At 29.7% G+C, this 12,069-nt stretch overlaps 2 protein-coding genes across 12 annotated transcripts in view; one reads left to right on the top strand and one right to left on the bottom strand.

Annotated features, from left to right (window-relative positions):
- The window catches only part of LOC107453191 (uncharacterized), a 32,762-nt gene extending 23,627 nt beyond the window's left edge, over positions 1–9,135 (bottom strand). For 5 of the 10 annotated variants that reach the window (XM_043051317.3, XM_043051320.3, XM_043051318.3 and 2 more), the window contains exons 1-4: positions 8,697–9,135; positions 2,079–2,180; positions 1,565–1,678; positions 902–973 (exon numbers count right to left, since the gene is read on the bottom strand). In XM_043051317.3, the coding sequence (XP_042907251.2) occupies positions 902–973; positions 1,565–1,678; positions 2,079–2,180; positions 8,697–8,853 (445 nt within the window). In that variant the 5' untranslated portion in view covers positions 8,854–9,135. Of the gene's footprint in view, positions 1–901; positions 974–1,564; positions 1,679–2,078; positions 2,181–2,940; positions 3,102–8,696 lie in introns of those variants that run through there. The other 5 variants (XM_071185913.2, XM_087163410.1, XM_087163409.1 and 2 more) reach the window with 2 other exon arrangements.
- Positions 9,088–12,069, top strand: part of LOC107453201 (uncharacterized) — a 65,008-nt gene continuing 62,026 nt past the window's right edge. For both annotated transcript variants that reach the window (XM_071185915.2, XM_016069929.3), the window contains exon 1: positions 9,088–9,229. In XM_071185915.2, coding sequence (XP_071042016.1) covers positions 9,154–9,229 — 76 coding nt within the window. In that variant the 5' untranslated portion in view covers positions 9,088–9,153. The remainder of the gene's footprint in view (positions 9,230–12,069) is intronic.

Genomic DNA, 12,069 nt, shown 5'->3' with positions numbered 1-12,069 from the left:
TAATATTTGTTTGATGAGAGATATCACTCGAAGCCCTAATAATAAATATTTCGACAAAATTTTAGCACTAAAACATAACTGTATCCGTCTAAATGAACAAGAGCCAGATCAGTGCTTGTTTTTGGACATATAAAAAGAGCAATTAAAGATTTGTACTATTGAAGGTGCTTTCAATATAAATGTAAACAACAACAATCTCGTGCTCTTGACCTGCTCTACTTCCGGTTACAAAGTATACAGCTGCTTATACTCTAGCTATTTCTGCGAGGCGATATTCTCGGACACATAATTTTGTTTTTAATAAATATAAATAAATTATCAAGTGTGTAGGCTTATAATCTGCTGTATTTCGTGACACATTAATGATATTAAGTAATTCTGACGAGTTTAAAGGAATAATTTGTTTTAGTTATTTAGAGATGTATTGTTAAAAAAAGTGATATTCTTGCTAGTTTTAAGAACTTGCTTTTTTTGACAGTCCTGGTTTGGCCTTTTTTTTACTTGTTTATTACTGTTTGTTCATGTTGCAAGCCGTACGCCATCGTACGTTACTGTTGACACAATTGTTCGAGCTCAGCGAGATTAAGTTCATTTTACAAATTATCATTTAGGTTCAAATTTCGAAATTGGTATATTGTTAATAAGGTAAAAAGTGTTTTATAACGATTCTTTTTTCAACTGACAATTCTTACGTCTCGAAATGACAGGTCTTCAAATGGAGATTCTTATATTGATTCTTCTTTTAAACACAAATTAATAAACCAGGTAAGAAATACACGTACACAAGAAATATTAATCAAGAGAGTAATATTTCTTGTTTGGCCAAATGGCATTAAAACACTCCGAAAACAGTAATCCGGAAGTTTAGGCGGTGAAGAGTTAGCAAAAAAATGCAACATACCTTCTCCAGAACCAGCATTATATTTTCCTGTTTCTATTCCTTGGCTATATCCACCGGCACCTGTTCCTTCTCCTGAAATCATTTCACTTAAAGACTTATCTCTTTTTTACTAAAAGTAATGAATAACTAAAGCTAAAGAAATTTCCCTTTTATAAGGATTAGAAAAATATAGATTGTGCAATCGGATTTTAAGTAATAGAAATGCTTTCTTGTATCTCAAAACTAGGTTACGGTTGGCCTTACCTCTTTATTAATATAATTTTACATTGTATTTCACATTATATTTACTTTATATATGAATAATATATTAACATTCATATTAATTTTTTCCACGCTAAAGCAACCTACTCTAGTGTATAAGCTTCACAATAAATTCAGTGACATCACTTTCCTGACATATAGTATGCAATGTTTAATTTTATTTGACATAATATCTTTGATAATAGTCATCTTAATCATTCAAAAAAACATCAGACTACGTTAGTACTATTTAAATCAAATTTGATTAATTAATTTGATTAATTAAATCAAAAGTAATTTGATGATTCGTTTTTCTTTTTTTTCTTCCAGTAACTTACCGTATATCACTATGAAAATACCGACTGTTTCGAACGTAAAAGTGGAAAACGTATGCACTAATATTAGAAAAAAATTATTACTAACCTTCACAACGCTTATCAGCTCCCTTTTTTGTGCCTTCAGGGCAGATACAGTTTACATATGTTTTAAAAAAGCCTTTCTTAAAAGTGCAGCTTGCTCTTGGACCACAAAGGCAGGCTAGACAAATAAAAATAATCATTTTTAATTTTATAAATATATTTCTTAATTATATATTGCCAAATTAATTTCATTTACATTCAAAAACCTATTATGTCTAAAAAGATATCATACAAAAAGTAATCTCTTCAAAAATTTAATTTCAATACGGGTCCACACTAGCTATCATAGCATGGGGTTAGTGATGTCGAAAACAATATTTGAAATATATATTTTAATAATGCAGCCAAATTAGCTTATGTATGAAAATAAACTTCAGCGAAATGAGGATAAACGTTCTGGTAAAAAAACTTCATTCGCAAATTCATTCAGAATTTCGTAGAAAATTGTTGCTGCTATAATTTCATCATAAAGATATTCATTTTTACCCTTTAAAAAATATGTGGAATTTATAGTTTACCTTTGCAACGATTAGAATCATAAAGTCCATATTCTTGCAAGCAGACACATTTTAATTCACCAGAAGAATCTCTCAAACATTGTCCATTTTCGCACATGCAATCTGGAATATTGAATAAAATATACCATTTGATAGTAAAACAACTTTAGAAGCTTTGTCTAAGTGACGTTTTAGGGAATTAGGGTCAACTAGCTTTAACAATAGCAGGAAGTTGTTTACATAACATATTTTCCTTCATAAAGTCTTCTTATTTATTGACCTGACAATTAAAAACTGATATTCTATATCAACAGTTGTCCAGAACATGATTTTAAGCCAAACTTTCGCACTTTGTTTTGAAACATTTAACTTTAGAATGTCACTTCAGAATGTAACGAATGAATATTCTTTTTATAAGCCAACGTTTCCCGACTAGTCCAGTTATCGGACCAACAATTTGTGGTAGCAGAATTCATGTTATTTATAACGTAAGATTATCGATTTAAAATTAATTTACTCACCACTACATATATATATAATTTAAAAATTGAAAACAAAAAGTCGTGGAAGACCACAGGATATTACAGATTCATCGAATCAGTTAGTGGCGCTTTGCGCCAAACTCTGAGCTACCCAAAATATCCAGCATTAAAAGTTTAATGGTCTCACACAGTTTCTTACAAATAGTCCGATCAAGAACGAGCCACATAATAGAAAATCTAGTTAAAATAAGTAATTGACACCAAATATAAATATTTGTTAAATTTATGAATATGATTGGTTTATGTTATTTATTTGAAAACCACCACAAATTAAATTCTCAAATATATACACGATAAATTTCTCTCAATTACTTTTTAAAAAAAATTGGGTTCATGCTCACAATTGGAACACTTTTTAAATTGTCTGCGCAGATTACTTATAGAAAACTGTGTGGAGGCTTTGGTGATGGTTGAACCTATAAAATATCGTCCGAAAGAACTAAGATGCTGCAATATCAACAATCAATTTAAAAATATCTTTAAAAGAACGCGAAGCGGCAGGTCTTATTGTTAAGTGTTCCACTTGCTGGAAGGATACGGGAATAAATAGCACCTTTTTTTTTTTTTTTTTATCTAAAATAAGATTATACCAGCGCAAACATTTCACCGCCAAAGTTATGTTTATCCAGTTTTATTTTTTCTTGAATTTGTTTATCTTCTATATTACAATCAAAATCAATTGTCTAAGAAAGCAAATGCTTCAAATTGTATTGTTTTCTAAAGTGGATACTTTTAAATTGAACTGTTGTTTACTAAGGGTTCTCAGAAGATAAGACTTCTTTCCACTTGATTACAGCACAATTAGATCCGGCAACGGTTGCCGGAACTTCCACTAGGTAAGAAAATAATTTGCAAACAAAGTGAATTCGAAAAATGGAATATTATTAAACCTTTCACAAAGATGGGAAAACAGGTCTCTCTTTCACATAAATTATTTCTGGCTCTCTAATTACAAGCAAAAATATATTTTGGTATTTTTTTAATTATAAAAAACTGTCTAATAGTTACTAAAACGCAACATCTATTAGATTATCTAAATTACATTTTTATTGAAAATTGAAATCCAAAAATAAAAAGTTAAAAAATTTTTTAAATTTCTTTTTAAAAACTTTATTAATAATTGATTTTGTAAGTTTAAGAAATTTTATTGATTAATAACTGTTTTTCTCTCAGATCTAAATAACTTCAAATAAGTGCAAAATCGAAACATTATTGCGGGACTTGTTTGGAAAATTTTATCTTTAAACGCAGAAAATGACAGCGGTGTTTCATGCTGTACTTCATAACCATGAATTATAAAAATGCTAAATATAATAATTTTTTACTTATTTTGACCTAATTCAAAATCATGCTTGAAAAATATGATTAATAAAAATTATGCATCAAAGGGTTAAATGGTCCCAATAAGATGTAAGGTGACACAGGTTCGAATCCCAGCGATTACTGATTGATACGTATTCTGTCTTTGGCTTGCACCGACCACAGGGACGTAAAATATCCATAGTGTTAGACAGCTCTTTGGTTAGAGTCCCCTGCCATTAGTCTAACCGTCAGATGTTTTTGTGGTTTTCCCCTTCATGAAACGCAAATGCCAGTTAGTCCCATCAAAATGTCCTCCACGGCGTTAGTTTGCCTCAATGCTTGATTCAGGAATTCTCCTTTCCTCTGGGTTTGGTTCGAAATTACAAGGCTACTGAGTTGAACACTGGTAGTCTTAAACTTTGACTTCGGTCGGCAATTCCGTGTCGGTTGTGAAATAAAAAATATACCTACATAAACCAAAAATAAAAATTCTACCTCTTGACTACTATACACGCAAATGTTAACAAACTTAATAAGCTGAAAACATTCTTTAAAATCCAAGCAATGCAAGAAAAAAAATCTTTTTAAATCCCACCATTTAAGGCGTATTCATCAACTATGACAATTGTGTATAACATGAATGATAAGAAGCTACTTGCATGCTTTTTGAAACACCAACTAATTGAATATCAAGCTTTTTGAAACATCGTCATCAATTTTCTTTCTGCTGAAGCAAAATAGAATTGAATGTTCGCCATGCGTAGAAATTATTTGCAGAAAAAGGCAAGAAATACTTATGAATCATGAACTAATATATCATTACTAATAGCTGTTGAATGAATCATGATGTTATGAATCATGAACTAATAGCTGTTTTATGATAATATTCTTCTTCTCTAAAATAAAAGTAAATTTTTATGTAATAGAAAATCCGGTAAAAAACTGAAGAATTTTAAATTATTAAAAACGAATTATTTTTTTAAAATAATATTTGAGTTAAAATAAATATTTATTCCCGTTTTTTTATTGCGGTGAAAATGACCAGACTTGTTATTCTAGATTGAAACTGTCGGCCGTTCTAGTATTAATGGTCAATGTTTTACCACTTTTTTTTATGAAGACATCTTTTACATAAAATGTATGCAATAAAATTTTTATTATATAAATATTTTTAAAAATTATAATAAGTATTTATATAAAATTTTATATACAATGAGATATACTGACCAGGCAGCATGTAATACGTAAACTAAAAATAAACTTTTTGGAAATCGGATTATTCAATACGCTTAATAGTAAATTTTATGTAATATTGACGGAATGATATTACATACCTTTAATCCTTTCGAGGATGATTTTCCCCAGTGAAAGTAAATTAAAATGGAATGTAAATTACAATTTTAGGCAGAAACATACGTTGTATTTTCATCATCATGATTTACGTGAGAACTGAGAATCTGAAACCTTGCGGCCCTTTTCCCATTCATCTTAAAAGCACAAGAAAACATACATGATAACAGATAGTGTAACGGTGGCCCAAACTAGAGTTCGTGAGAGTATGGCGCGTATGGGGTTAAGCCACAATTGGGATTCAGTAAATGAAATATAAGTGAATAAAAGTTATAAAGAGTAACGTACACTAAGAATGAATTCACTAACAAAAATGTACAGTTTGGTTTTCTATAATTTAACGTTTCCATTTCACACAAATTTTACGTATGCTTCGTAAAATTTTTAATTGAAATATACGTACTTTTTGACCTAAAATTGGTGGTTCTGAATGCTAGTTGTTAGCTATGTTGCTAGGTTACGGCTAAGCACCATATTTCGAAGTTCAAAAATTCGAATCCATTGGAGATAAAAAAATTATGCTTAATCACAAAAAGTACGTTTTTCAGTCTTATTACTAACTTATATCTTCTGCACTAATTAGTTAACATTTTTATGCTTGTCTCTCGAACTATTAAGAATGATTCACAGTAATTTTGATTAATAGATCTATAGTTGTTCACTTTTTTTAGCACTGTACAAAGCAATTGTTGGTCTCCAAAACAAGTGTTCATATAATTTTTTAAAATATCGCCAGAGTCGCTGCACTGCAATTTAGTATGTTCAATTTAGCAATAAAATTTGTTTTGCAGCGCATAAACTGTAAGACTTTTGACTTGAAATTAAGAAGGTGCCTATAAAAATTTTTAAGGAGTACAATGGAATAAAAAAATTAACACTCTATTGTTAGATAGAGAATTGTTTACTGTTAAACTTGACGTAATAAATATCATATGAGCTGCTCTACCGGACGTAAAAATACAACTGCAGACTTGAAATTCGGTATATTGAAAGAGTTATACTTGTTTATGAACTGAACGCAGAGTTTCATTCAAAATTAAATTTCGATTAAAAGTATTGTAAATTTAAATGGTTTTTCTAAATTAATTTCTTTTTTTGCTTTATTGTACGAAAAACTGTACAAAAAGTTTGACTGAATAATAAAAATTCAAAATTTGATTATTATTTAAAGAACTATAATCTGTTGTAGTTTTGTTACAAAAATACCATGTTTGGTTCTTTTATAGACCGCAGAAATGCAACTTTGGAGTTTATATTTGAAGTGTTGAAAAAGCCATTTTCATTTATGAATTTACTGGGATTTTTTTTGAAATTCTAATTTGTTAGGAAGTTATTGCAGTCTTAAGTACTTTTATTCGTGATTTTTTTCACTTTTTTTTTGCTTTAAATAATAATTATTGATCGATTGTTGTAGAAAATGTCCTTTCTTTCTCACAATATTTTCATTTTATTAACTGCGCTTTACTTGATGTAACAAAAGTATCAAAAAATGAAACAATAAAAAAGAGAAAGAGATCATATGCTGCCAGATACAAATCTTAAAATTTATGCCGAAATTTTAAGAATTATAAGAGACTCAAGAGAGATAAAAACTGTTGCAAATTTGAACTGTTATAAGATATAAGATTATGTTTTGTATTGTTAATAAGCAAAATTTATAAATATAGACTCAATGGAGACAAAAACAGTTTTCAAACTAAATTGTTTTATATATTGTTAATAAGTAAAACTTAAAACTATAAAAGACTCGAGAAAGATAAAAACCATTTCCAATTTGAACTGTTGAAAGAACTGTTATAAGATATAAGGCAATGTTATACATTGTTAATAAGTTAAATTGCCCCTTATTGTATTTACCATGTTGTATTCCTAAGTTTAATTTTTTTTCCATTCAACTATTGTTTACTTCTTAAATGCAGTGTTCGTTTATTTACTTACGATTAACATATTGACAAAATTGCCTTGCATAAAATTTAAATAATTATATTTTATGTGAACAAAATGATCTCTTTTTGAAAATATAGACTTTTAAGGAAAAAAAAGGGGGAATGTGAAGCACCACCTTAGGGGTTTAACGAGTGGAGTGAGCAATGGGTGGAATCTCCAGTATTTTGTAGATATAATATTTAACAAATCCTATCTAACTAATATTTATATACGTAATATTTTAAACGCTTTTTAAACTGAAAAAAATATTTAATTACATATTTGATAGAGGAAAGTATACGACGGATGCCTTAGGTCCGGAATGTCTTTATTTTTAATAAAATAGAGCATGCCTTCTCACGGATTTACCATTAATTTTTCTAACTCCGATTTATTCTAAGATTTTCTTTCTTTGTTTTGATTTTGAAAAATGATTGTTAATGCCTCGGATGCATTAACCGGTTACCCATTAGTTCCCCTATTTCTATTTTTTTAAAGATAATATGAAAATGGCTGTTAGTGCTTCGACTATATTTATGAGTTAACCATTATTTTCTCAAACTACCATTTAAGATGAATTAAAGACGGATTTTCAATGATTCGAATGCATTCATTGATTAACCATTAGTTCCTGAAACTATCATTTACTTAAAGAAGAATTTAAGGCTGGTTTTTAATGGTTTGGATACATTCGTGGAGTGACTATTAGTTTCCACTTTTATTTTAAAATTAATTGTAGAGGGGTCATTGATGACTTGGATTAATGGATTCCCGGGTTACCCATTAGTTCCACAATCATAAATTTTTTTAAGATGAATTCGAGACGGGTTGCTAATGGTTTGGACACATTCACGGATTAACCATTAGTTTCTCAAGCTCCCTTTGATTTCAGATTTAATTGAAGAAAAAAAAAAGGTTGTTAAGGATACATTCGTGACTTAAGAAGAAACTTTAATGACTCGGATACAGTCACGGGTTAACCATGAGTTACACAAGTTCCCATATATTTCAAGATAAATTGAAGATTAAGGACTCGGATACAGTCACGGGTTAACCATGAGTTAGTTACACAAGTTCCCATTTATTTCAAGATAAATTGAAGATTAAGGACTCGGATACAGTCACGGGTTAACCATGAGTTACACAAGTTCCCATTTATTTCAAGATAAATTGAAGATTAAGGACTCGGATACAGTCACGGGTTAACCATGAGTTAGTTACACAAGTTCCCATTTATTTCAAGATAAATTGAAGATTAAGGACTGGGATACAGTCACGGGTTAACCATGAGTTACACAAATTCCCATTTATTTCAAGATAAATTGAAGAAGGAGTTTTATTGTCTCGGATACATTTACGAGTTAACCATTAGCTCTCCAAGATCCCATTTATACGATGAGATAAAGAAGGATGGTTAATGCCCTAGATAGATAAATTTTAAAGAAAAAAAAAGCTGTTTATAGTATAATATTGATATGAATTTATATAAAAAACATAACAGTACCCAAAATGTACTTACGGGCATTTTCTGGAGTTTTTTCAGAAGGGTAACTGTCAATTTTCGTTTGGGTGTTTTCATACTTTAACTCGTCAACATATAATCGGCGTGCAACATCATCCTTAAAACCGTACGAAAACGAAATTACAATCACACAAATTAAAGATTTAAACAACATAATTAGTAAGTTATGGAAATCTTATATCATTCAGTTGACTAGGAGGCTTAGTTATTTTTTTTTTACATTATATGCTTTTATATTAAATTTGCTTTCATATCTAACCACTCTAAGATGTTACCCTGATAACAGTAATTAATTTCACGCTTATGAGAAATTCCATATATCTGTTCTTAGAATTCTTACATTCACGTATTTTTTTATAAGATATGAACCCTCTATAAGTTATCACGAAAACAAATATATAACAACTTATTATCTTTAATTTTCAATACTTTTTCAACGTCTGATGTGTTTTGAATGATGGAGATTATACATTTTTATCTTATCTATTCTAGGTACCACAAAAAAATTCATCCGTTTCTTTATCTGCAAGGTGAGAGCAATTTTTTTTATATTTATATTAAATTTAAAATAAATAGTTACCATTAGATGCTAATTAAAACATTAATTTTTAAAACATAAAACACATATTTTTTGAGCTCTTATAAAAGCTTCTTTAAAAAATTAATTGCCGCAACTTTCGCTTGAACAAAGTTGAATACAAACCTTCAACATTTGGGATTTTAACAAACAAAAAAATATTTTTTTATTTTATTTATTCAACGAAATAGTTATAATCAATTAAAGCAAGTTTTTCTTTAATTTAACAAACAGCACTTTTATTTAACTTTTATCAGAACTTATACAGCATGCTCATACGGTTATTTGACCTTTCATATATTAACAAATATATTTTATATCTAAATAAATAAATTTTTAAGTTATTAAATGTGAATGTGGGTAAAATACTTTTAATTCGAATGTATTAAAACATTTATTCATTATTAATTTAATATTAATTATTAATCATTCTACTTCGAGAAAAATTATTTTCTGGAGGGTATGGAAATATCAGAGTTCAAAAAATGCCCTGTCATGTTAAAACTTTGATCCCGCAAATACATTTTACTCTTACAAGCCCAGACAAATATTTAACCAAAAATGCCACAAAATATCCATTAAGCTCTCCCACAAATTTTGATTATAAATAAAAACTTGTAAAACAAAGTTACCTTTATTCCTATTTTATTCCCCTAAATCACGCTTATTTTTAATTTTAATTAATATTTTATTGTTGCAAGTTAAGAGGAAAAACATTTGGAAAGAAATGACTGTCGGTATGTTTTGCTCTCCTCCTTAAGGGTCGCAGCTTATGGAGGTAAAAGAGTAATGCATTTTATTTTATTTTATAGCCGTCGTTGAACAGCATGATTGGATATGCTGCTTTGCCATCAACCGCCATTTTATTCATTCTTTTTATGTCAAAATGTGATGTTATGTGAAATGTTATGATATGTCAAAATTCTTTTTATGTCAAATTTAATCAACATGAATGATATAGATGTATTCTCAAAGAATTATCTGAATAGTACAGTACTGTATATCTTTAGTGTAAAAATGCAGAAAAAATAATAATAAATTTAAAAAAAGAAAAGAAAAGAAAACTCTTCTCCTCCTCCCCAATCCTAGTGGTGGTTAGGAGAGAGGAGGGTGTAAACCCGTTTCAAGAACCTCTACTTCTGTGTCTCTAAAGGTTTCTTTAAATCTTTAATTCATTTTTAAAAGCTTTCAGCTCTACTTGCTATGCTAGCGTAGAAGGCGGGAGCGGAGAGCAATTTCAGGAAATGTTTCACGCCTGCAAATTGTTTTATCTAAGACATCTCTAGACTTGTTACCCTCTTTACTTTGAAGAGCAGAAAAAGAAACCCTGATCTGACCAAACATCACTGATGAGGAGCTACACTTCTACTTATCTTCAAACTTAGAACTTATCATCATCGTACATCGATTCGGTTGGTGCCCCCTTCGTTTGCAAATGCCGAGATCCTACATAATAATCTATCATAAACTAGTATGTTTTACATAGTTACACGTCGCATGGAGTATAAAAATAACGCCTACTTTCCATTGGAAAATCGAACAGCTTATGATTACTTTTAAATAGCCTCCGGATTTAATTTAATTTTCTAAAATGGTTGCCTGCTAGTGACGAAATGTGGATATTTCGATCCTGATTGGTTGTTGAAACGTGGCATTTGTTTACATTAACAACTGCTCTTTCCATTCTATTTAGAATAAGCCAAGTCCGTCGAGTATCAATTCTCTTAAGTGATATCTTCTTCCATAGTCTTACACAAAGTTTCTTTCACTTAATATTTCATACTTAATACAAAGACGAGCACGAAGCCGTTCAGAACATAAACAAACTAATTATGAATCAAAGTTGCCAATTTCCCAAAACAAAAATTTATCATGGTTACAATAATGTTCATAAACAAATAATAAATTTAAGTTAATTAAAAGACGTACACGAAAGTGAATTATATTTCAATAAATTCGATGTGCAATACAGAGCTGTATTTAATTATCCACACGTTAATCATTCTAACTTAGGTGAAGTAAGGGCCCGACATAGCCCAATTGGGGCCTGGGGCAAAAAGTTCTTTGGGGGACCTCCTCTGCTTCACTTCTTCAGTCATGAGGAACCAAACTTTTTGGAGGTACAGTCAAACCCCGCTATAGTGAACCTTCAAGGGACCGAAATTTTGGTTCACTATATCCGTTACTCAAGCAATTTAACTAATGGTTCCTCCCTTTTATTACACATTATTCAAATAAATGACTGAAAAATATTATGTAAAAGCAAAAAATGTGTTATTTTTCATTACTCTTCGTCTTGCGTGCAACAAAAAATTTGTAATTTTTAGCTGATGAACACTCCTCAACATCAGATATGGAAACACCTCCTGACTATCAGATAATTTTTCCTGAATTTCTATTATTCCGCTTTTTAAACCTGTCTAACCTGCCATTCGAGCATATAAAAGTAGTCTCATAAAATCGCTTAGCAAATTAATCGATATTTGTCCGGATACTTCGATTGGTGAACCACTTCAGTAATGCTTTTTCAACATCCTTGTGATCTGCTTTTATCAACTTTTTCTGCCATCTAATTTTTTTTCATGAGCAGAAATTATTAATTGCCTATTTTCCATACGTTACATATGTATTTGGGTAGTTTATATTCCCTGCAAATATCAACTTGATTGCATCCATTTTCAATTTTTCTGACTATGCCCATTTTATCATCAATGGAGAATGCTTTACGTTTACTGGTCGCCATAATTACATTTGAGACACTTGTTTGCAGGATTTTTTTAAACTTAACTGAGA

This window comes from Parasteatoda tepidariorum, chromosome 5 (genome assembly GCF_982258835.1).
Source record: "Parasteatoda tepidariorum strain Cologne lab strain chromosome 5, Ptep-v5.0, whole genome shotgun sequence".
Lineage (NCBI taxonomy): Eukaryota > Metazoa > Arthropoda > Arachnida > Araneae > Theridiidae > Parasteatoda > Parasteatoda tepidariorum.
This window is presented reverse-complemented; position numbering and strand designations above follow the sequence as displayed.